The sequence below is a fragment of the Saccostrea echinata genome, unplaced genomic scaffold (assembly GCF_033153115.1).
Source record: "Saccostrea echinata isolate AGI-Se365-2 ecotype Australia unplaced genomic scaffold, CSIRO_AGI_Sech_v1 ptg000029l, whole genome shotgun sequence".
Taxonomy (NCBI): Eukaryota; Metazoa; Mollusca; class Bivalvia; order Ostreida; family Ostreidae; genus Saccostrea; species Saccostrea echinata.
The window spans coordinates 25,220,307-25,246,473 of record NW_026889778.1 but is presented as its reverse complement, the minus strand read 5'-3'; the positions used below and the strand labels follow the sequence as shown (position 1 = coordinate 25,246,473).

Genomic DNA, 26,167 nt, shown 5'->3' with positions numbered 1-26,167 from the left:
ATTCCTTGTCGCATTCTCTTTCAGGCTTTCTAATACTTATTGAAAGAAAGTTTCCACAGAAACACTCTTTAGAATACTGCAAATACAAAAATAACATTTCTTATTGAAAATGATACACATTCGCTAGCTGTGATTTGGATTGCTTTATTATCAATCTCTTAACAGAAACTCTCCCTAGATGGTTTGGGCGTTTTATTATACAGGTATATAGAAGTTCTAGAAAGCTATAACCAGGGTATAAAATGAGCTCTCCAATCCTTAAAAAATGTACGTTTTGGAGAAATCGACACCCAATCATATAATGATTTCAAAGTGGTGTCTAGATTTAAATGAATATAAAAAAAAATAGAATTTTTCAAATGAAAATGAGGAATGGCTTGCTCATTTTATACCCCGGGGCGAAGCTTTGCTATATGTGAAAATTTCTAGACTATGAAAAATCATTATATACCTTTTAAACTTTGTATAAGGAATACTTAAAAAAAAATTATAATATTCCTAATTTTTAGACATTAACATTGCATTACATACAATACATGAGTACCTCAACTCCGTAGTATTTGGTTCCTTTACAAAACGCCTTACAACTTTCTGGAGTCATGGTGTTCATACTTACTGAATCTCCTGTCAAAATTCGATTTTTCTGGTCTTTAAAGCATCCTAGATATCCTGTAGAAGACAGTATCAATATAAAGTTAACCTGAATTTGCAAGGTAATTTTTATATTGCTCTAGGTTTTTATGTTTTAAATGTACCTATCTAATATGTTTCAAGAAAAATAAGAATTCGATTGTATAATATGAAATAATTCGAAAGAATGCATATTAATGATTAATCAATTTGTAATTGGACCGCTCTCTGACAAAACCGGGCTTAATGACATAAGCGTTGACGTTGAGAAAAACGTGTTTATTGTGACGTCAAATTTTCGCGTTTAAAACGCACATGTTCCTTTTTTCTCCCTTTTCACTTTCCGTTGTTCAGTTTTATTTTCAGAGTGAAAGTATAAATGAATGTGTATTATGATCGTCGTATCGTGTGTAAAATACGTTTCTTTGCCATTTTAAAAATATTTTCTCAAGTTATCACTGACGGATATTATAATATATTACTTTATATTTACTGTTATACCTTTGTGAATATCCTACATACGTATGCATTTCGCTGACAAAGTTGGACAGCTGTTGAATGTACACAATATACAAATATCTTTATTAAACTTTTGTTCAGTTATTTTCGCTAGTTTTAATATCTTAGTAAAATGAATAATTAAAACCCCACTCTGAAGCAAATAATGTTTTATAAATTTCTATTTATACGTAAACCTGCCTCTGTGAATGTAAAGTATTATGATCCACCAAACAACACAAAAGCCATCTTTATTTATATTACGTCACTAAAGCCAGACCTCAAAGTATAGCGAGTGAAGGCATGGAAGGGATAACCACAGACAGAAGAATGGACGTTGTATTATTAGTAAGTATAATGTTTGTTCTTTGAAAGTTTGCATATACATGAACATTGACAATATTTGATTAGTTTGATCATTTTTTAATCTTTGTGCGTTCACGCAACATACATCAACCTGTTCTATGCAGCATTTGTTTGTTGGCGGATCGAAATTCATTTTGTTTTCCGATATTTTTTCATGTATGAAACAGTAGTTCGTGTTAAGATTTTTTCCATTGTATTAATACACACATTTTATTTAAATTTTCACAAATCAGCACATACTTTAAAAGCAAGTTCCACGTTTGAAATGTTGTACTTTTGTTTTAACGCCGGCTTTGCTTCTGGATTTTATGATGTATATAACATTCCCGATTATTTCACTGAAAGAATAATAATTTTATCTAATCAATATCAAAACATATCTTTGCATATAATGTGTTATTCCCATTCGCGGACCCGGACCCCCCCCCCTCCCCCCCCCCGCCAAAAAAATGTGGAGTTAGTTATCTAATGTAGATAGTAAAGTAACGAAAAAATGACCACGGATCCTCTTCCTCTCCGGGAAAACAAGGACACTTTTTAAGATTGGAGGAGCGGGGAATAATACTTTTGAAGTTTAAGAAGTGAAGGAAAGCGGTTCTATCTCTACATTCCCACCCCTGATCCACAACCTTTACGAAATAAGTTTTTCACGTTTGAAAGGGGTGTACGTTTTGTGTTCGCTTCTTTTTGCTCGTCAACAAAAAAAAAAAAAAAAACTTTATGGCTATGATTTTTTTTTACTGGTGTGGAATCCCCCCCCCCCCCCCCTCTGGAAAAAAATCTTGGATCCTGGCTTGATTCCGATACATAATGGTGTAAAGCCAAAAGAGGGATAGAGAGAGTAGAATACTGATATATCACAGGCATCTTAATTTGGATGAAATGTGGATAACATACTTAACTTCATGACTTACCCCTATCTCCGCTACCCAAGATCATTAGCCAGCAAAGATGGACTGACCCTCTCCCCGTATAAATATAACCAAAATGTAACGATCCTATATTTTTAAAAACATTCTCCGTCAAATCTGTCATTCTTATTATTCTGTACTTTTATCAAGAATTCAAAAGCAAAGATATTCACACAAAAAATTGTAAGTGTCTCAAAGATGGTTGATTTGATTCTAATAGAGCGTATCCTGAAAAGTAACTCAACTTAAACACCATCCGAAAAGAAGGGGGAGGGGGGGTGGGGTTGACGATAAGTACATGTAATTTATTCACTCTTGAGGTGTCTGTGGAAGTACATTATTTAGTTTGTGTTTTTATTGAAATAAGTAATTCTTATAAATGCACACATTACAGGTATTTGATTTAATTTTACCCAACCTCGCTCATGGGGAGATTTGACCTAAAATTGCACTGTAAGATATCAGTACCATAGAAACCGGAGAAGGGGAGGGTGCAATAATTTACCATTATATACTTCACAAAAGAAAACAAAGCTTATTAAAAGTTTTATCCATAAAAACTTTACCAGTAAATACTTTACAAAAGAATATAAAGATAAGTTACTGATGTGCACCTCAAAAGTAATGTAACTTTTTTGGTTTAGTTTGTTAACTTTTTTCTGTTAAGCTGATCCCCCCTCCCTTTTCAACTAAAAGTGCCTCCTACAGCCTGTGCACAACATGTTAAGTCTACTTTTATCTTATTTCGTTACACTTTTAAAATAACATATTCAAAAATATATATACATGTAGCAAGTTAAATTTATGCGTGTTAGTTTAATTATTAACTCAGCAAACATCATTTAAATAGAGTTCTGGTTTATTTACAGAGGCTTGGCAGTTTCAACTCTTAAAACTTCTCTCGGACACCATGTAGTATTCTACAGCGACATCACAAGAACTGATTTTTCGCTTCCATCGAGTTATACCTCGCTATGCTCTCCAAATGGGGCCTCTCTATAATCGAGACTCTGCAAAATCCAGATCTTTGGTTTCGAATAGACGATATCCTTTTTTTTTTTAAATTTCTTAACATGCAACTATAGTGTGTGAAGGTACAAATACTCATGGGCCAGATTCCATTATTTGAACTAGTCGATTTCTGAATACAGAACTTACATGTACAATTCATACTGATAATTGCAACGGCCAAAAAAAAATATATATATATATTGAAATAAATGTATTTTATGTGGCATATTATGACGGAACAGCAAGACAAATCAGTATATGATGCAAGTTCAATTTCATACATTTTTGCAGCATTGATGGTGGATTTGTTTTAATCAAAAAACTGAAGAGACCAATTTATTAATTAGCCTGAAACAATTGTGGACCAGTTTTCAGTCGCAATCTCAGCTCCCGAGTACCCTGCATGATAGTTGCTGGAATGGAAGATTTTTCTAAGCCTCTACGGGAAATACAAAATTACCACTGAGTTCAAAGCCTGGTATTATGTCCTTAGGAGAATAATTTTCATCAATAGCAGAAGTGAAGATCAGCATTTTAAAAGACGAGAAATTGTAACCAGAATAGACCAGATATTTTATCGCTGACGCTCGCATGCATTTTCCCATCGGGCCTGTTAACCGCTTGAATAACGTACATGTAATGATACTTAGCTTTGTTTTGTATTTAGTTCCCTATTTCTTTGTAATCATAGTTATTTTATTAGTCGTTTTCAACATTTATTGAAAAAAAAATATTTGTAGTCTACCTTTATGAAATTAATTTGATATACATGAACATAAAACGCATTCCAAAATCAAAACAGAAAATCTTTATTTCTGTTTTAGGCATTTTGCCCTCAGGTATTGACAAAATCTAACAAAAAAAAAAACACAGTTTATAAGATATTTATTCATTAGATTGTGAAAAATCAGCATTTTTCTAATGCAAACACGATCTAGTGTCACAAATAAACTGAAATGTAAATATTTGGAGGAACTACATATGTATTGACAATTCAGCAAGACTTTACGGGGTAAATTTCCCCCGAAAGAAAATCATTGATTCACATCTTAAAGATAGCAAAAACCTACAGGGTAAATTTCCTCTCAAAAATGAGATTGAAACAGTGTACCTACAGTAATTCAAAACAAAAGCAACCATCTTTTAGATAGCAAAACTTTACGGGGTAATTTTCCCCCCAAAGAATATCACTGATACAGTATTCACTACTCTTATAAAAAGCGAACATTACACTTTGAAAATTGCAGAACTCTACAGGGTAAATTTCCTCTAAAAAATGACATTGATTCAGTTCATATACAGTGTTTGAAAGCAAAGGCAACCATCTTGATGATAGCAAAACTTTACGGGGTAAATTTCCCCCCAAAGAAAATCACTAATACAGTATTTATGATTCTCAAACATCGTGAAGATGGCAAAAATCTTTGGGGTAATTTTTCTCTCAAAAGTGACATTGATGCAGTTTATACACGGTATTTCAAAGCAAAAACACCCATATTTTAGATAGCAAGACTTTACAGGGTAAATATCCCCCCAAAGAATATCACTCATAGAGAATTTATGCTTCACAATATCTTGGAGGTAACAAAAATCTACAGGGTAAATTTCCTCTTAAAATAATTATTGATACAGTTTATCTTATACGTAGAAAAAGCGAACATTACACTTTGAAAATCGCAGAACTCTACAGGGTAAATTTCCTCTCAGAGATGATATTGATACAGTTTATATACAGTAATTAAAAGCAAAAACACCCATCGTTCAGATTGCAAGACTTTACGGGGTAAATTTCCCCCCAAAGCAAATAACTGATATAGTTTTTATGATTCACAACATCTTAAAGACAGCAAAAATCTTCAGGGTAAACTGCCTTTTAGAAATCGCAATGCAATCTTTTAGAAAGTAAGACTTTACGGGGTAAATTTCCCCCCAAAGAAGGTATCACTGTCACAGTATTCACTACTCTTATAAAAAGCGAACATTACACTTTGAAAATCGCTGAACTCTACAGGGTAAATTTACTCTCAAAACTGACATTGATTCAGTTTATATACAGAGTTGAAAGCAAAGACAACCATCTTGATGATAGCAAGACTTTACGGGGTAAATTTCCCCCAAAGAAAATCACTGATATTATAGTATTTTTGATTCGCAAACATCTATAAAATGGCAACAATCTATAAGATAATTTTCCTCTTAAAAATGACATTGATACAGTTTATATACAGTATTTCAAAGCAAAAAACACCCATCTTTAAGATAGCAAGACTTTACGGGGTAAATTTCCCCCAAAGAAAATCACTGATATAGTATTTTTGATTCGCAAACATCTATAAGATGGCAACAATCTATAAGATAATTTTCCTCTTAAAAATGACATTGATACAGTTTATATACAGTATTTCAAAGCAAAAACACCCATCTTTAAGATAGCAAGACTTTACGGGGTAAAGAATGAGTGCACTTTAGAGTGTCATTTGGAGCCTTTTCGGCCACCCATTTTTAGCCTTAAATTAGACTATATTGCTAAATTAATCTATGACTATTGTGCATACATATGCTTCTGATATTTATACTTCGAATTTTTTGTTAAACATATTGCTATAATTCCACACAACGTCATTGAAAAGAATATGTATAAGCCTTAAATTCCGGAAATTTGAACTGGACCACTTTCGAATTTTAGGTACCCGCAAATGGGCGGAGATATTTAAATCGCATGGAAGCATAGAAGTGGAATGTAAACATTTGCACATTATTTCCAGATTGATTCTACAGTATGAATTTAAATGGAGGAGAGAAAGATTGTGTAGTTTCATGATTCACACAAATAATAAATGATTCATGGCCATACATATTGATCATTTTCGTGATTCGTATCCATATGCTTGATGCCTAGCACTGAATTAGATCAATCTTAAGGACATACGCAACGTAGTTTGAACTTTATTGTCTTTTTCCCTGGAGTTGAAGAGTTCCAATACTTAAAGAAATTGTGTGCTACATTTGTATGTTTATATAATATATATGCTGTTGTACACGTCTTCTAAAACAAGTGTGGATAAACAAAACATCTAGAATATGTGTTTAGTAATTTTTGTGTATTTTTTTTTTTTTTTTGAATTATACAAGAATTTTCACCAATTGATATCTTTTCAAAACCCCTGGTAATGCATGCTGATTTTTTGTCGACGAACATCTGATGGCACTATAATCTTAAATTAAGAATATCTTGAAAAATTATCAGTAGGTAAGGTACGTTACGTATTTCCTTAAATTTTCGTATATGATAAAAAAATACCCCCTCTTTTTTCTTTAGCTTTATCATTTTTTTTTGTTTTATATGCTGAATGCTTTTCAATTCAAAGAATGAATGTATGTTTTAAGAAAGATTCACATTTACATGACTTCGATGTCACACTACATTTAATCGTAAATCACTGTACATGTAGAGTAATACAAACGTGTAGTGAAACAAATTATACATGTATGTAGTACTCACGGTGATACATATTTTATTATATGCATGTATAGATAAATAACATTCGGAAATGAAAAATAAAATTTTAACTTAAAACTTGAGTCGCTAGGTTAACATGAAAACTCCAAGAAATACAAACTATCTGTAATTTAAATTAACATTTTATTGACGGAACAAGTATATTTCAGATTAAAAAACATGGTCAACGAAAATTCTACAACGTTACTATATCGATAATCACTCGCTTATGTCTTCAATATCTCTTTCATTTCGGCAATCCAAATATTGTCAGGTATGATACTAGTGTTTAGGGATGTGACTGTAGATGCCTGCAGACCATAATACAGAGGCAACATGAGTTAACATAGCTAATACTAATCGTGTACTTGATTTGCACTGGCAATACCAGAATTTCCTTTAAAATACCAAACGAAAAACACAACTTTTTGAAAGAAGACAAGGTAAACTTTAAGACCCTAATAAAATTTTCGCAAAATTCTTCATTATTTTGAAGTTGTTCAGGCCGGTAAACGATGAGATTTGTAGTTACTAGTATTATACAAGTATTATATTTGTATTATAATACTTTCCTGTACACACGTTTATACGTTTTACCAGATTGTTAATAGACTTTAAGGATTTCTACGTGTTTCCCTCGCAATATCTTTCTCTCTCTCTCTCTCAATAATGGAAAACGAGGTTCTGTTAGCAGTATCTGTTATCGTATTATGTACTGCATTAAAACTGAAAAAAAAACAACATTGTAATGGAAACAGCGGCGAAACACTCGTATATGTACTTGCGGCTCGATGTAAACACACAATGCATCGCTAGATGAGGTTCAAAGAGAAGACCCCAGTAGTTATAAAAACTTCTTTAGAATAGATAACGCTGCATTTGAGCAACTTTTACAAGTACATGTAGTTACTCCTTTTGATCTTCTTCCCATAAAACAACGAGTTTTTCCATATTTTTACTGCTAAAGTCGACCATTATTTACCACGTGCCTTTTTTTGTGATAAAAATAGGATGACCACAATGTGATTGGTTTAAAAATGAAAGGTAAGTTAAGACTTGTATTAAGAAATAGAGCATTGCCCTATTCTTAATACAATTTTATAAGATTCGAAAAATCTTAGGATTCACTGTATTAAAAGTCTATACATAGTCAGATTTTGTACTTAAATACATATCCGTGTGTTCAGCCCTGAAGTCCATTGACAGACACAATGAAAGCATATCGAACAGTGGAATGTCACGTGAGTAAAGTGATTATAATATCAAACAGGTCAAAATAGGTTGACACTCGGTGACCTGTTAATTTAGTAGCTAACCCGACCGTAGTTTGGAGAATTTTTTAAAAAATTACATATGAGCCGCAAATTGTCCAACATTGCCCTTTGGATATGTGTAAGTTTAAATTAAAATACACATTCTGTGCAAATGAGAAGAATGGACAAGTTGCGGCTCGATGTAAACAATGTCGTTGAAAACTGGTATGCATATGAATAACAATAGAAATGTGACTAAACTGCTAGATCCCTGTCGCAAAAACCAGTGTCGCTCGGCATTATTTAATATTTTTACGTGATATAATATATCAAACCCTGCTCTTAAGATATTGTTTAATAATTCTGATTTAAAAAGTTTATGAATTTCGGAAATTTATTATTGGCTAAGTACCGGGATCCAATTCTCATAGCTTAAGTGCACTGATCCTTTCCCCCAAAGAAAATCACTGATACAGAATTTATGCTTTGCAATATCTTGGAGGTAGAAAAAATTTACGGGGTAAATTTCCTCCAAAAAATATTACTGATACAGTTTACATCATACTTAAAAAAGCAAACATTAAACTTTGAAAATAGCAAGTATGTACGGGGTAAATCCCTCCCTCCCGAAGAGTATCAATAATACAGTTTATATTATTCAAAACAAACACTGCAACTCGATGATAGCAAAACTTTACGGGTTAGATACCCCCCCCCCCCCCACACACACACACAAAGAATATCACTGATGCAGTTTATATAATTAACAGAATAAAACAAATAATACTTTTTGAAAAAAGCAGAACTTTTCAAGGTAAATTTCCTCTCATAAAATAAACTAATTCTGTATATATTGTTTACAGAAAAAGCATACATTACATCTTGATGATAAAAAGACTCGGGGTAAATTTCATATCAAAGAATATTAATAATATATTATTTTTATATTAAAAACGAAACTTTTATCTAAATATCATGCAAGCTGGAAAAGCTAAATATTAACGTTAACATAATATTAAACCTTCTTAACATAGAAAAACATACGAAAACATTAAAAAAAACCCTCTGACATCTTTCTTTCTCTGTTAAAGGTATAAGATTTCTTTGTGTCCCGTTACACTTTCTTTATTTAAACAGCGTCCTCCTTTACTATCTTTGACCGAAGTTCCACTACTATGCTTTTCTCTTGGCTGATACAATAGACAGATTGTAGAGTGCATTTTCCAAAGGAAATCTGGCAACCATATTCTGAACCAATCCATAGTCAACCTATGGATGAAAATTTTAAGTCTCATAAACTTCAATTTTCCAAAGCCTTAGGCATTTATATATGATTTCATGACAGATATGACTGGTTTAATATTGCGCACTAGAGTAAAGAAGCACCTGCCTGCTCCGAATTTTTGTAAAACCGTCTTTCTGTTTATATTGCATGGAAATTGCATTCATCTAAAGATCACCCCAACACACACTCATATACACACATACATTTATACATGTTTCTGAGAATAATGCTCATTCGTGATATGGGTCTACATCGTAAGATAATCAAAAAAGTTAAATGCACTTACTATAATATTGTATTTGTATTGTACATGTATTACTGATGCCCTCTAGGTCCATCATGAACGTTTTTTTAAGGGGAAGTGCGAGAGGTAACTTATAGCATATGCAGATAGTTTTACTGCAACCTAAATGTTGGTTAAAGTTTCACATTTCAGCTTCAGTTATTTCACGTAATAATTAAAGAAAGTTACCAAGTTCCGAAATCCTTATGCTACGCAATGGAATTGTAGATCAGGAACGATTTCAAATACAGATACTGCCTAAAAAATACATATATCGTGACATATATAAAATTGTATATTTACCTTGTTTGTTCAAGATTTGGACTTGAATTTGTATTTCAGTTCCAGCACAAAGCAGTCTCTTTTGTATCGAATCGTCCATAAAAGTACACTTTTGAAACATTCTTAAAGTACTTGCGTCCACAAAACTGAGAGGTCATCTAGCTTGGTTTCCTTTCCCTAATTTGCTTAGTGTTCTTTGTGACCTTTGGCGTGGATGAGCCAGGGAACAGGGCAAATGAACGCCGGCCATATCAATACGGCCAATAATATTTAAATTCCCAACTCACTTTTCATCATGTAGCGTATATTACAGGGAAACGGACGCATTGCTTTCAAGGAAAATGAATGAATCTATCAGTGGGTGGTTGCGAGAAAGAAATTTAGGTGATTTGTTTCTCATCACTTTACTGTTTACTCTTCCGCTGCGTGAGTTCCAGATGTTAATAAACCCTTTTATTGGATAGCATTGCGGTCATAAATCTGACCTAAGTTTAAATAATTTCTACATTTTCTAAGCATCCATATCTTGATCTATAAAAAGCACAGGTTTCCCTACTTAAAACTTGGTGACATTTTATATATACTCTACTGCAGTTGCATATGCATCATCTTTTTATGTGGCAGTTATTATTATTTTACTAAATATGTGGTTTCAAAGATGTAAAAAGAAAAATATAAAAGGATCGCTCCCCCCTTTTTCATGTGTTATAATGTGTTGAATGTCAAACATCGTTATGTTATTTAATTACACGTTTGTTGATGGTTTACTTGTACATACATAGTTGTAAAGTTGTACAGTAATTTATGATTACCTCATGATTACCTTAATTGTCGTGTGAACGATGTATTTTAGCGTTCTCGAGCACACGTGTTTTACTGAAACTTCTGCCGCCGCCATACTTTGTTTACTTGTGTATTTTCCCATGATGCTTCACGGTGTATATGCTCTATTTTCACCGTAGTTACTTTGGCGGAAGATTTGATTGTAGACTCTGTTTAATTAAACGTTAAATGTGCTTTTAAAGTGTAAACTTATATTTTATTAATTTATTTACGTATTGTAATAATTTTACATACGATGTACGAGAGTGAGATTTCATTACGGGATGATAATTATGTATGATTGGCTAATTATTTACTACGGGATGGAATTATTAATTATGATTGGTTATTAATTATTGCGGGTTTTGGAAGTTCTATAAATACACGGACGCTGAGTATCGGGTGCTCTCTCGTTTCCTTTGTGTCCTAAAGAAAGGTCGCCAGTTTTATTTGTCCAGATTAAGGTGTGTACTATTTCAGTATATATGTGACTGAAGTACATATGTAGTGCTAGGCTAAATTAATATTACTAGTCATTGTGCTAGTTTCATTTATTATTACTAGTTAAGAACTAGTTATTTCTATTTTCTGTAAGAGTTAGGAAATATTTCTGCTGCGTGCTAGTAGTTGAACTAGTAGCGGGAATATTTATTTGTAAATTTAGTCATTTATAGAGAGCCTTTAAGTTTTAGTTTGGTCGGGGGAATTTATACATAAATGTAATACTGGAAATAGTGCCAGTTTATATCCGTCCGTTTCAGTAGTTGTGCTGATTTTTGTCTTTTGTCCCAAGGGTTGAGACTTGTCAATTTTACACACTGTTACTCATTTTCGCTGTTGAACTACCTCAATAAATTATAAACTTTATTTAGCGACTTGGTTTTTATTCCTAGCATTTGCGGGAGTGTTTGACATCCGAAGCGTTACAATATGAACATTTATTCTTTTTTCAGTTGATCTTTCTAGACTGACACAACCTTAGGTTAAAAAAGAGAGAAAAAAATATAGCTAATGAAAAGCAATATTGATAGAACGTATTATTAACTTTAAAACTCGAATATATTGTACATCATTTTAAAAATTAAAGAAAAAAATATCCACCTTCTAATTGCTTTCTATATGCCGGTGTTTACCTTTTCTAGCTGTATTCTTTGCGGAGTATCGGATGTCAAGTGCAAAAATTAATGAAAGAATGATAGACAAATATTAAACATAAGATTTTTTCATGTACCATAATTACAGTGACGAAATCTATCTGTAGATTATATTTTTTATCTTTTACATGTCTTTTTTTCCGAAATCATAACACGTTATATTTTGTATAAATGTACATACCTGTACGAAAATTTACGCCCTGACCTTAGGCGGAAATCAAAAGACGGAATCCGCCTTTATCTATAAAGAACTTAATAAGACTATTAGACGGAGTCCGGGTGGAATCAGGGCGGAATAGGGCTCGAAATATTTAAATGAGTTAAGGCGTATTCCGCCTTTCCTAATATGGATTACTTTCAAGGCATATTCCACCTTACCTGCAAGGCGTATTCCGCATTAATGGCAAGGCGTATTCCACCTTGCTTAGGATAGGCGTATTCCGCCTTACTAGCAAGGCGTATTCCGCCTTACTTAAGATAGGCGTATTCCACCTTACTAGCAAGGCGTATTCCGCCTTAATGGTTAGAGGGATTTTGCATTAATGGTTACATAATCTGCCTATCACTGTGTACATCAGCTATTGTTGTTTCAGACTTTTACAAACTTAACAATTAAAAAAAAATGAAATTATACAAAGTATAAATCATTTATTTACAAGTTCTTTAAATTTCAATGACTAAAAAAAAATTACATTTGAAAATGTTATGCCTTGCCTTAAATTCACATGAAATAAAAAGATAAAAAATACTGTACCAAAACTTGATTTTTCTTCATACATCTACATAATAATGTGACTGTCACAGTTGAATTGACAAATAAAAAAAGAAAGACAAAACCAATGTTTAAAAGTCAATTCAACAAAACAATTAGCTGTTAATTTACCACTGGTTGATTATTTTCACAAAATTCTTTCTGTCTGCAAGGAAAGAGTGTGTCATTTTTATTGTTCTTCTTCCTAAGTTATCTGGAATAACTTATCTTTTCCATGATTCAAGCTTTAAATCCTTTGCCATTCTTCACACACGGTCACCACATGTTGAAGTCTATAAAGAAAATACAAACTGAGATGAATTTCTCGTTTTAAAACAACTCTTCAGCATTTTTCAATAAAATGACTCTTTTATGGCATTCTATTCTGTATTACAGATCAGGATGCAAACAGTCTTGTCTAATTTCTCTCAACACTAAAACTTACAAAATATAAGAATAATTTTTCATATATTTATCAGACGTCTGATGTCTTCATGTATTCTTACCTCTCATAACCTCCAATACAGTTGAATGAAGCACAGGTGTTAGATTGCATTCCTTTTTCCCATGAATCTTCGGCAAGCTCTCAAATGAGAAGTCAAAGCAGCATTGCCAGTTTACTCCTATGGGTGGATGGACAGTGACTTCTGGCCTTCATCCTGACTTGCTGCAGTTGTCGCAATCCTCATTTTACCTTTATCGGCCAAAATTGCTGAGGACTTAAAAATCTCGAAGTGCTGAAATGTATAACACTGCACTGCAGAAAATCCTAATATCTACAGTTTTAAAATTGACTTAAATAGGTTTTTAATCTCTTATTCAATTACTTTTCATAATCTTCATATATTTGTAAAAGGTAATAACGTAAGACCCCATTCTACAAACACTTTTAATTTACATGTATATTCAAAAGCTGCTCATGAAATATGTAGATCTAACTTAAATGAATATACTCATATCCATGTATGTTTTGAAATGTACATTTGCAGCTGCTTATTGAATAATTAGGAAAACTATAGTGTAGATGCATCAACGTTATGAGGAATGGTACACTTCAATATGGATGAAAAAATAAATTTAAAAAACTTGTTCAAATTTCACCCCAAAAATGTATTTTAATAATTTCATCAAGGTAAAAAAAAAAGAAGAATTCCATGTACATGATGTATATATTAATATTTTAATATTTTAAATGATGACTTACATCTCAGAACCTGACTCCTAATCCCAACTGAGCAGCGAACTACACTTTTAGAAGGGTGTCTGTGTCACCATTCCACTAATAAACCACTGGTTAAACCAGTGCTAACACACATCATATCGTGATTTTAAAACTGGAAGTAACTACAGGTCGCTAATTTTAAAAGGAAATCGTATTTCCGGAAAACACATACGCAAAGTGAAAAATAAAATTACAAAAGTACATGTTGATTAATAATTGACAAATGAATTAGTAATTTTTTTTATCCTTTATCTTTGTACTTTTTAATATTTAATATTTTAATCTAAAAGGATATGCTCATAACATTGAAAACAAGGGAGGGGGGGGGGGTTGGGGGGGGGGGGTTGAGGCTACCCTACATTAGGGAAAAAGAAATGGCGCCTGAAATTTTATGCGCAAACTTTTTTTAACATCTGGGTTAGTGTAGAGTATAATGTGAATATAGGGCCTCAGTGCTATTCCAGTTGGAATTAATTATCAGAAGTAATGGTGGAGAGTGGTGTGTACATATTTTGGCTGTACAAATTCAAAAAAAGAGAGAAAAGAAAAAACACCGCTAAAAATTTTAACTTACCATTGTTTTTCACAGTTACATGTATTCCTGTACAGTGTTTAGAGGTCCTTCTTTGTCCATTCAGCATGTCCACCGAGCATAATTTGCTTCACTTCAAAGCTTAGTTAAGAATAACACCAAAAGTTGTATTTTGTCACTCTTTTTTCCAAAAACACATAACAAATCATCTTCAGAATAGTAATTTACAGGCATACATCTTGCCTGAGTTCCTTTTTAAACTGAATAACATATAAAGATTCATCAACCAAATTGACCAACAGTCATCACTTCCAAAATCTGCATTCAAACTGACCAATGCATCCAAAGAGAGGCTCTGCCTGAAAACTTTCGCCTCCTGTAGAGGGTGGTCAAACAGGAGCGCATTAGAAACGTATATCTGATATACAATATGGCTGCAAAAAATTACTCCTCTAGGAAAGGCAATCTTCAATGTAATAGAAAGCCTAATATTCAAAGTCTAATAACTGGATTAAAAGCCATGTTTGACTATTTTTTTCGAATATCTCCCCCATTAGTGCCTTTAGAAAACAAGGTCATCTAGAGGAATGAAACATGTGGTCATAATTTAAACTCTTCATAATTTAAAGATTAATGCAGAATCCGTCTAAGAGCTAAGCCGGAAAACGTCTAACAAAAATACGCCTCAGATTTAAGGTGGAATCCACCTAAGATATGAGGCGGAAAACGGTTAAAGCTAAGACGTTTTCCATGTCCGTCTTTAGTACGGCTTAGTCCACCTAGCACTTAACCGGAATCCGTCTCAGTCCGCCCGGACTCCAGGCGGAAAACGGTTAAGAGTTTCGTACGGGTATGTATGTACAGATTAAGAGAAATATACATGTATAAAAAATAAAGCTACAGGTATACATGGTAGAGGCCGTGTACCATTATTTGAAACAGGCTCATATCGGCAATCGTACATTTGATAAGAAGAAAAAGGAAAAAGGAATTCCCCGAGTGTTTTTCGAGTAGTAATCTCATCTAACTTCTTATGATAACATTTTTTTGTGATTAATTTTAATAATTGAATATTTAAACACTGCACATATAGGCAGAATTATTTATGAAAATTTTCAAAGAACGGAATTGTTACTTAGCAGACATTTTCGACAATCAGTTATGCCGGGAATGTCTGAGATGATTGCCATTGTCATAGTCAAGGTCATTCTATTTAAGTTCAAAAACGTATCCTTTACAATGACTTTCTCTATTCCACGTTACACAAAACAACCCCGCGCAGCCAAGTATAGATGGCTATGAGATTTTCAACCCATTAGTTCACGATTAGTACCAATGTGTGCTCAGCATGTATGCTTAAGTTACTCAAAGGCAATGATATCGCATTGCCCATCTTGCAGAAGTCGCCATGCAATTCAGTCAATTAATTAGAAGGAAAAAAAAATCTTATGCACTCTATTGCTTAGCATGGTATTACAAGATATAAAGAAATACACAAAGAATGATTCAAGAACTTTTGTATATTGAAGATTTGGTCTTGAATTTGTAATTGTTCCATTAAGCACAAAACAGTCACTTTTGTATCGAATCGTCATAAAAATACACTTTTGAAACACTCCTTAAATACGTGTGTTCAGAAAACTGACAGGTCATCTAGCCTGGTTTGTTTTCCCTTTGTGCTGGAACTGAACTACAAATTCAAGTCCAAATCTTGAACAAACAAGGTAAATATACAATTTTATATATGTCACGATATATGTATTTTTTAGGCAGTATCTCCATTTGAAATCGTTCCTGATCCTGATATGAGTGTGTGTTGGGGTGATCTTTAGATGAATGCAATTTCCATGCAATATAAACAGAAAGACTGTTTTACAAAAATGCGGAGCAGGCAGGTGCTTCTTTACTCTAGTGCGCAATATTAAACCAGTCATATCTGTCATGAAATCATTTATAAATGCCTAAGGCTTTGGAAAATTGAAGTTTATGAGACTTAAAATTTTCATCCATAGGTCGACTATGGATTGGTTCAGAATATGGTTGCCAGATTTCCTTTGGAAAATGCACTCTACAATCTGTCTATTGTATCAGCCAAGAGAAAAGCATAGTAGTGGAACTTCGGTCAAAGATAGTAAAGGAGGACGCTGTTTAAATAAAGAAAGTGTAACAGGACACAAAGAAATCTTATACCTTTAACAGAGAAAGAAAGATGTCAGAGGGTTTTTTTTTTATGTTTTTGTATGTTTTTCTATGTTAAGAAGGTTTAATATTATGTTAATGTTAATATTTAGCTTTTCCAGCTTGCATGATATTTAGATAAAAGTTTCGTTTTTAATATAAAAATAATATATTATTAATATTCTTTGATATGAAATTTACCCCGAGTCTTTTTATCATCAAGATGTAATGTATGCTTTTTCTGTAAACAATATATACAGAATTAGTTTATTTTATGAGAGGAAATTTACCTTGAAAAGTTCTGCTTTTTTCAAAAAGTAATATTTGTTTTATTCTGTGAGTTATATAAACTGCATCAGTGATATTCTTTGTGTGTGTGTGTGGGGGGGGGGGGGGGGGGGTAATTTACCTCGTAAACTCTTGCTATCATCGAGTTGCAGTGTTTGTTTTGAATAATATAAACTGTATTATTGATACTCTTCGGGAGGGAGGGATTTACCCCGTACATACTTGCTATTTTCAAAGTTTAATGTTTGCTTTTTCTATGTATGATGTAAACTGTATCAGTAATATTTTTTAGAGGAAATTTACCCCGTTAATTTTTACTACCTCCAAGATATTGCAAAGCATAAATTCTGTATCAGTGATTTTCTTCGAGGGGAAATTTACCCTGTAAAGTCTTGCTATCTTAAAGATGGGTGTTTTTGCTTTGAAATACTGTATATAAACTGTATCAATGTCATTTTTAAGAGGAAAATTACCTTATAGATTGTTGCCATCCTATAGATGTTTGCGAATCAAAAATACTGTATCAGTGATTTCTTTGGGGGAAAATTTATCCCATTAAGTCTTGCTATCATCAAGATGGTTGTCTTTGCTTTCAACACTGTATATAAACTGAATCAATGTCAGTTTTGAGAGGAAATTTACCCTGTAGAGTTCTACGATTTTCAAAGTGTAATGTTCGCTTTTTTATAAGAGTGAATACTGTGTCAGTGACACCTTCTTTGGGGGGAAATTTACCCCGTAAAGTCTTACTTTCTAAAAGATTGCATTGCGATTTCTAAAAGGCAGTTTACCCTGAAGATTTTTGCTATCTTTAATATGTTGTGAATCATAAAAACTATATCAGGTATTTGCTTTGGGGGAAATTTACCCCGTAAAGTTTTGCTATCATCAAGATGGTTGCTTTTGCTTTCAAACACTGTATATAAACTGAATCAATGTCATTTTTTAGAGGAAATTTACCCTGTAGAGTTCTGCAATTTTCAAAGTGTAATGTTTGTTTTAATAAGAGTAGTGAATACTGCATCAGTGATATTCTTTGGGGGGAAATTTACCCCGTAAAATCTTGCTATCTACAAGATTGGTGTTTTGCTTAGAAATACTGTGTAAAAACTGTATCAATATCATTTTTGAGAGAAAAATTACTCTGTAGATTGTTGCCATCTTCACGTTGTTTGCGAATCATAAATACTGTAATAGCGATTTTGTTTGGGGGGAAATTTACCCCGTAAAGTCTTGCTATCTAAAAGATGGTTGCTTTTGTTTTGAATTACTGTTGGTACACTGTCTCAATCTCATTTTTGAGAGGAAATTTACCCTGTAGGTTTTTGCTATCTTTAAGATGTGAATAAGTGATTTTCTTTCGGAGGAAATTTACCCCGTAAAGTCTTGCTATATTTCCTCCAAATATTTACATTTCAGTTTATTTGTGACTCTAGATCGTGTTTCCATTAGAAAAATGCTGATTTTTCACAATCTAATGAATAAATATCTTATAAAACTGTGTTGTTTTTTTTTTGTTAGATTTTGCCAATACCTGAGGGCAAAATGCCTAAAACAGAAAAAAAATGTTCTGTTTTGATTTTGGAATGCGTTATAATGTCATTCGCTGTGCAACATGTACAGTCAGATATACACACTTTATAATTTAATAAATGTGCCCAGTGATATTTTTATTCAAACTGTAAGGAAAAAATTAAGTTATTCTATTTTATCATCAAATTAATCTTAGTCTCTGTTTCTTAGACGTCATTTTTTTTTACAAAGACAACGTTATTGAATAACGTCAATGACGTTATCTTTTCATTACAACATGTTGTGTTAAAATACGCATAGCTTTAAAACTATAGCAAATTAAATGCTCAAATTTTGACTGTGTGTCCTAAATTTGTTGTATATTTGAAATATTTGAAAAAGTCAATTTCGAAAATTTTGTCATTAAGACCCCTTTTCCCAGAGAGCGGTCCATATATAGGTATCTGGTTAACAGAAAAGAGTTTGGCAAAAAAAAAAAAAAATGTATAAGAAAAAGTAACTAGGCTCTGGTAAAAACTGTATGAGAAATAAGAAAGGCTAAAAACATAAGTATAGATTTGGTTTTCAAGTAATAAAAAACTGGGTGGTGATTTGAGGGGAGATAAGCCGAGTCATATGCCTAAATATTGACAAATAAAAAATGTATAAATTTATTTTTTTAAAAATCCAATTTTTGTTTAATTTAGATAAAGTTTATTACCACTTCCATACAAAATTGACAATACCTAATTACAGTACATGTAACAGTGAAATCGATTCTGATTAAAACAACAAAATGGCAACGTGATCGATTTTCACAAAACCGAAATAAATCGGATGATATAGCTACTACATGTTCATGTTTTAAATAGAATGGGTCGTTGCAGCATTTTTTTTTTAGAAGAAAAGGCAATGGAACGATGTTTCTTCTTACTTGTACACCTGCAAAAATTTGGTACGAAGACCCACTCTCCATAAAAAAAAGTTTACTAAACCTAAATTTTCAGTGTGGTCTTAAAAAATTCCAAATACGCTTGCTAAATACGATTAACTGAATAACTGTTTGCTATTTAAATGGGCGTGTATATTTGACTGCGTCGTGTAGTGGTCAGAGAGGAGCTGTTTAAACGGACATTTATTGAGGAAAGTTTTCGAATCATGCTCTGATACTTTGAGTTTTTGTTTTGTTTTTCTTTATAATTGAGTTGAAATGTTGCTATGGGAATAAAATATTATTTTAGCTGAAAATAAGAAATATGTATGCAATAATTAATTCATAATTTACAATAAATATTTAAAATGCCGGATTAGAATTATAATAAATACAATGTTATCATTTTAATAATGTCTACAAAATACCTTTTAACACTTAATATACAGATTACAGAAAAGAAGTCACTACCCACGTTAGACATCCTGTGGCAGAAAATGAAGGTCAAGTGTTTAGTTTGTTTGGAATCTAGATATCATTTTGACAACTACTGTAAACATTTAAATGCCTAGGTAAATTGAAAGAATTGAGATATATCCGATATACATACTTGCATAGCAGTAAAAGAGGCTTGGGCAATCGGCTCGTCTTATCAACCCCCCATCCCGATTCTTTCATTTCTTCACTGAATGAGATTGACCACTGTTCCTTTTCTATCTCTTTTACATCAAGCAGATGGCTTTTAAAATGGGGGTGGGGGGTGGGGGGTAGCTTAGTAGTCGAGAAAATACCAACTGAATGTAAAAATAAGATATATAAATGAACGTAACCTTCATAGGCACAAATTCCAAAGTATGACTCAGAGCAATCAACAGAGATTGTAAATTTCTTCACTGGACCACAGTCTATTGCGAGACATGCCGTTCCTCTCCCTACATCGTCGTCTTCTAATAAAACTGGAAGAAGTATCAATATATCGAGAAGATGATTTTAAAAGTAGTTTCCTGACAGCTTCCAACAATGATACAAAATGCAAAATCACGATTGTGTGATTAAGATTTGACGTAATTTAATACAGAATTTCAAAAGTAATCTTACTTTGTTTCAATTGTAGCAAATATAACATTTCGCCAAAATTTCAAAATCTAATAAATCAAATTGTATAATATTTAGTTTTTGACTGTATTTTCAAAAGTGAATGACGAAACTATTTGTAGGAAAAGTCTAGATCTGCATTTACTTTATGGAAGTGGGCTGTGAAATAGTAAATGTCACAAAGGAAAACTGGGAATTACAAATGTTAAGGAGCCTGGAAGCTGAATATAATAATCATGATTTGTTTTACAATTTTCGTAAAGAATCAAGTACACATTAAAACTGTGTCTCTTTACCTGCGGGTTGATTTTCGATACTTGCAAACCGAATTAAATGCTGAATTCACAACTTATTAGTACAATGCCTTTAGTACTCACCAACATTATTTTTTATGGTTTGTTTATGAAATATACAGTCTGGTGAAAACATTTTATCAGACCGTCGAGTAAAATCTTGCAAGACCTGTATCGAAATGTGGAGTGATATTTTCTTTTCATCGATATTGGTGAGTACTAGAAGCATTGTGCTACTGATAAATTGTAAGTTCGGCATTTAATTCAGTTCGCAAGTACCGAAAATCATTTCTGGTTGGAGACCATGAAATTTCCAGTTTTCATAACGGCACCGGTTCTGATGTTTTCCTGCTATGTAAAATATCAAAATCGTGAAAAAAGCCTGGAAAACGTCAGATACTTCGGACTAGCCAGTTGGATGTTCATGAGTAAAGAAGATGAATATTTTTTAAAACATATAATGCATTTTTCATATAGGACAACCTCAACTACACCCAAGACCCCGAACCTTAGAGCCTAATAGATTAGATACTAGTAAAACTAATATTACTATAATTAATCCGATCCAAGTACGTGTGCAAGGATTGTTAGAGTATGTCTGAGTACAGCAGCTGACTTTAAAATACCTGATTTAAATAAAGAATACGCATACGGTCCTCCACATTCCAAAAATTTAATGTCTCCGTCTTCAACATCATTACATTTATTGGTGCATTTGTTTGAAGGGATAGTCTCTGCCAGAATGGTAAATTTCAAGCAGACACATTCTTTTAACTACAAAATTAGATATCATAAAAGTTTCTTTAGTTAGCAATGACACTCTCCAAATATGACTTAAGTGAATGCAAAGCGGTATTACATATGTCTTTGCTGGAAAAAAAGTTTATTTTACTATATTTTTCCTTTTGGAAAATCGAGTTTCATTCCCGTACAAATGTACAGGCAGTTTGATTAAACATGTATGAAATCCATTAAGTAATTTTGTTTAAAGGATACCTTAATTCCAAATAAAGTAGAATTTACAGATTCACATATCTCCCTACAAAACCCTGCTGATGTAAAGTTCATATGGAAATTGTACGTTCGATGTTCTTCAACATACTTTGCATCATAGCATCCTAAAACAATAAATGAAAGTCACGTAATCACAAATACGTATAACTGACTGTAACTTTTCCTTTCTATGTTTGAAGTCTTTATTGTCCAAATCTTATATTAACAAGAAATTCGAAGGATAAATTACAATGTTAACATTGAAATACCTAAATATTTTATCCAAGGTGATAATCGCCTATAAAAACCAGTCCAGTGCTGAGCTGTGGTCGAGGAAACATTGGTTTTCAGGGTATCATTAGTATTACTACAATGCTGTTGAGCTTCAAACCAATTCCATGAACTGTGAACGGACATACTGATGTCAACTGTATAAACAAATATTAATGAAGCTATAAATTTTCTACTTCTTTTAAACCTGAAAGGAAAACTAAATCACAATTTTGCATCAAAAGGAAGATGTGTGACGGATTTCATAATATGATGCAATGAAATGGCTGAATTTTTCATCAAAGATATTCTTCGTGTGCATAGATTTTGATAAAGATTTTTACCCAGTTAACGAAACTTTACTATTTCAGTACTTGGATATATTTATCACCTATCTTCCGAGACTTCTCCTAAGTAGTAAATGCCTAGACTTTTTTCCTGAGACAGAGGACTATATACCGTTTAAGAAAAAATGGAGAGGCAAATAAATCGTAGATTTATATTTTTCACGAATTTTAGTTCAGGAATGAGGGATGATGCCTCACACATGTTCTTATACACATGCAAGTAATCTTTATTTTACTATAGATATTTTTGCATTGTAATATGAATATGTTTCAATGGTGCTCATATCTAAGGTTTGTACCTAAGTGAAATTAAATAGTTGAGTTTGATATGAATGTTACATCTTTGATGCTGATTAGAGATGAAAGAAATGAGATTTTCTAGAGAGTTGAGGTGTTGCATACCTTTGAGCTGTTTTAGGTTTCACAGGATGAAGCTGTGGCATTCAGTCAACTGAATGTTCACTGAAAGGTGTGGTAAGGTGGTTGAGTGACAGAGCTCTGTCATTCAGTCACCTTTCAGTAAACTTTCAGGCACCTTTCAGTTAACTGAATGGCATGGGTTCATCCTGTGTTTACGTCTACCGGTATTTGAATAGTTGTAGCCGTTGCAGACAAAAACCAGTCCTTTGGAGTGTCAGCATTGACACTGTATCCCTCTGTTGTGCAACGGCTGTTTCATCAGTCACTTGTGATGCCAACTCTCAATACATATTTTACCACTCATTATACAATGAAAAACTAACATTTCGAACAAGACCTTTGAAAAAAGGTCCTTTTACGGGTTTGATAAAAGAGCCTTGCAAATAACATCCAGTGGATAAGCGTTTTCCTATACTGTGTAGATATTTACCGAAGAAGGATAGCTGTGCTGAGTGTAAAATTTTCAAGACTATAGCAAAGGTAATAATTTTACCACCTAACGTTTAATACGAAAGATTTTAATAGATATATAATAATATTTTATCAGACGTAATATACGTTATTCAACTGGTTTAAAAATACTTTGTAAAAAAAAATAAAGTTCTTCGTATGCACTAGTATTCAATTTGTATAGAGAGTCATTTGATTTATGACACTGTAAAATTATCAACACATAATCTTGTTATAATGTTCAATTACTAATTCCTACTTTAACATTTTTTAAATCAATCAAAAGGATTACAAACCAGTAAGTAACATGATGGAAAAGCACAGAAGTATACTCCTTTTTCCCTGCTTTTTCATCTCGAACACTACCTCACTGAAATATTGAGTAGTACAGACAGAATGAACAGTTCCCTATTAATACAAACAGAAATAAGGAAGTAGATGTGCACATCTTGAACATAAAAAGACTGTGAACAACGGAGAGAGTTTTCATTTTAATATACTAAGTGTTTTGTTTTTTTCTTCTTCACAATAGTAGTATTACAAGCAGTTAGTGTGTGGCTAAAATTTGATCGGTAAAGTGTTATGTTATATATTCACTTTTAATATAAAAGAACATCTCTTGCTAAGAATCTAAAAGCTAGGAGTGAAATGTGTGTGCCAAATAGATCTCGAGACTACCTTTAAAATTGTTTATACATCATTATGATTGAAACAATTTCTAACCATCGGAGATTTAATTGTAGCCCACAATTGCATTTGTAAAAATGAAATAAATATGGATATTACATGCATATGCAACAAACATGAGGAATAGCAAAGAAAAAGATTTATAGATTTAATTGCTTAATCATCCCGGAAGAAAAAAAAACTCTTAAGTTTGTAAATTAACCTGTGTTTAAATCTCATCTTCCTGTTACAAAACAATTTTTATCTCGCTTTTTTGAGCTTGCCTAAATTATAGGTTCATGTTACATATAGCGATTCTGATGGAAAATTGTTATGGTCTCGGGAATATGCAAGGTCACAACACATGGTCAAATGTTTAAATTATTTATTACAAATACAAATGGAAGTAAGGAAAAAAATTATTATTTTCTCCTCAACAACGACCAGGCCATATCCACAAGAACGTATTGAAGTTTATAAGCCAGATCGATCACTGAGATCGGAAAATCAATAAGACTTGTGGTACCAAAAGTTCGAACTAAGACTTTTGGAGAAAGGACCTTTAGTTGTGCTGCCGCCAGTTTATCGAATGAACTTCCGGCACGCATAAAATTGGCTCAAAGTGTGGGTGTTTTTTAAAAAAAGGCTAAAAACACACCTTTTTAAAGATTGCTTTTCCCGAGTTTTAAACCCCTATAATTTTTATTTTTTTTAAATGTATCAAATGCAAATATCCGATTTTCCTATTTTATTTAACTCTTCTTTTTTTTGGTATTTTTCTTCATTTTTATGCATCTTTCATTTTCTTATTCTTTTTAAAGATTCAATTACTATCTTGTACATTTATTTTACTATAATCTTATTGTTAAGCGCCCTAGAGTAATTTTTATTAACAGGGTGCTCTACAAAGGTTTTATTCATTATTATTATATTATTATTATTTACAATTCGACATCCGCATTTCCGTTTAGTGAAAATCCATATTCGTTCGAATCAATCACTATTTTCGTCCACATTTATGGCCAAACTGTAGTAAAAAGTGAAGGATTTACATTTGCAAATAGGTATCTGTAAAAATAAATTAATAAAAAAGCTTTAAGATTCCAAAAGTCAGACTGTCCAGCGGCCCTAAAATTCCTAAAATACTATTTTAAAAAAAAAGTTTTGCTATAATTCCTTGATTTCGTTAATTCAAGGGGAACTCCTTAAAAATGGATTACATTTTCCATGTCAATTCCCTTTTTATATTTCTAAACTAGGAAGTTTGAAATTGCATTCATACAAAATGTGTCTTCACGTAGTTTGCAGTTCTTATTCAAACGATGCAGTGAAAAGTGCAGTTGACAAGTGAATTCATGTGCTAAGACGCACTTCCTGATCTCAAGTTTTTTTTAATTTAATTTAATTTATTTTTTTATTTATTGATATTTTATTGACAATTTGCAAAGGTACGTCTATTCTAAAACTGCCTTAATTATGTTTAAATATTCTTAATTTTAAGACCTGAATCAGTCGTACATGTACATGTCTCAATTTTACGACTAAATGGCACTTTTTCTTTTTATTACTTTTTCTTTCTTTTTATCTTTTTTTTGTCAAAAAGTGTTGATCAGACTGCAATAATTTGTAGATTCAAAATGTTCTCGAGACATTCTTTAAAGTCATTGCTGGAGTCCGATGACTGAAAGTTTTTTGAACCGTTAATTAGAGATTTTTCCCCAAAGAAGAATAACAACATTTCACAGCACTTTTTAAGCAAATTGAAGAATTACACTCAAATATGTTTTTGGCCTTGTTTTCTTCAGTATATATTTTTATTGTCTTTAACCACATGTATAGACTTCTTTTTCCAAGGAATATGAATATGAATCTGAATCTGAATGCTGTCCACAAAAGTGAAGAAACTTATTTTAAGATTCATTTTAAATGATTCGACGTAGGACATTTTGTAATTATTTTACGTCACATGATCCATTTAATCGCTCTTTGCACTCTCGTGTATAAATACTTATTCAGTGCCAATTCAAGTCATCATAAACACCCTATCAAAGTTGATACGCGTAGTAAGGGAATGTGCATATAGCGTAGTATGGGAATGTGCATATTCATATACATAAAAAAAAAAAAAAACTTAAACGGAAAAGTTGTCAATGCTATCTTAAAAAATCTTAGTACGGAAATGACTAAAAAATAAAAACTATGCTAGAAAATTGTGGTATGATAAT

The 26,167-nt window shown here is 32.4% G+C and overlaps 1 protein-coding gene across 1 annotated transcript; it reads right to left on the bottom strand.

The window, feature by feature from the left end:
- Positions 1-523: 523 nt before the first annotated feature.
- LOC133195146 (uncharacterized) lies at positions 524-21,755 on the bottom strand. The gene is made up of 4 exons (XM_061331010.1): positions 21,729-21,755; positions 21,423-21,570; positions 20,239-20,364; positions 524-669 (listed from the first exon to the last, which is right to left on the bottom strand). Exons 1-4 carry the CDS (start codon positions 21,753-21,755, stop codon positions 524-526), a joined length of 447 nt encoding a protein of 148 aa, XP_061186994.1.
- Between the last annotated feature and the right edge of the window lie 4,412 nt (positions 21,756-26,167).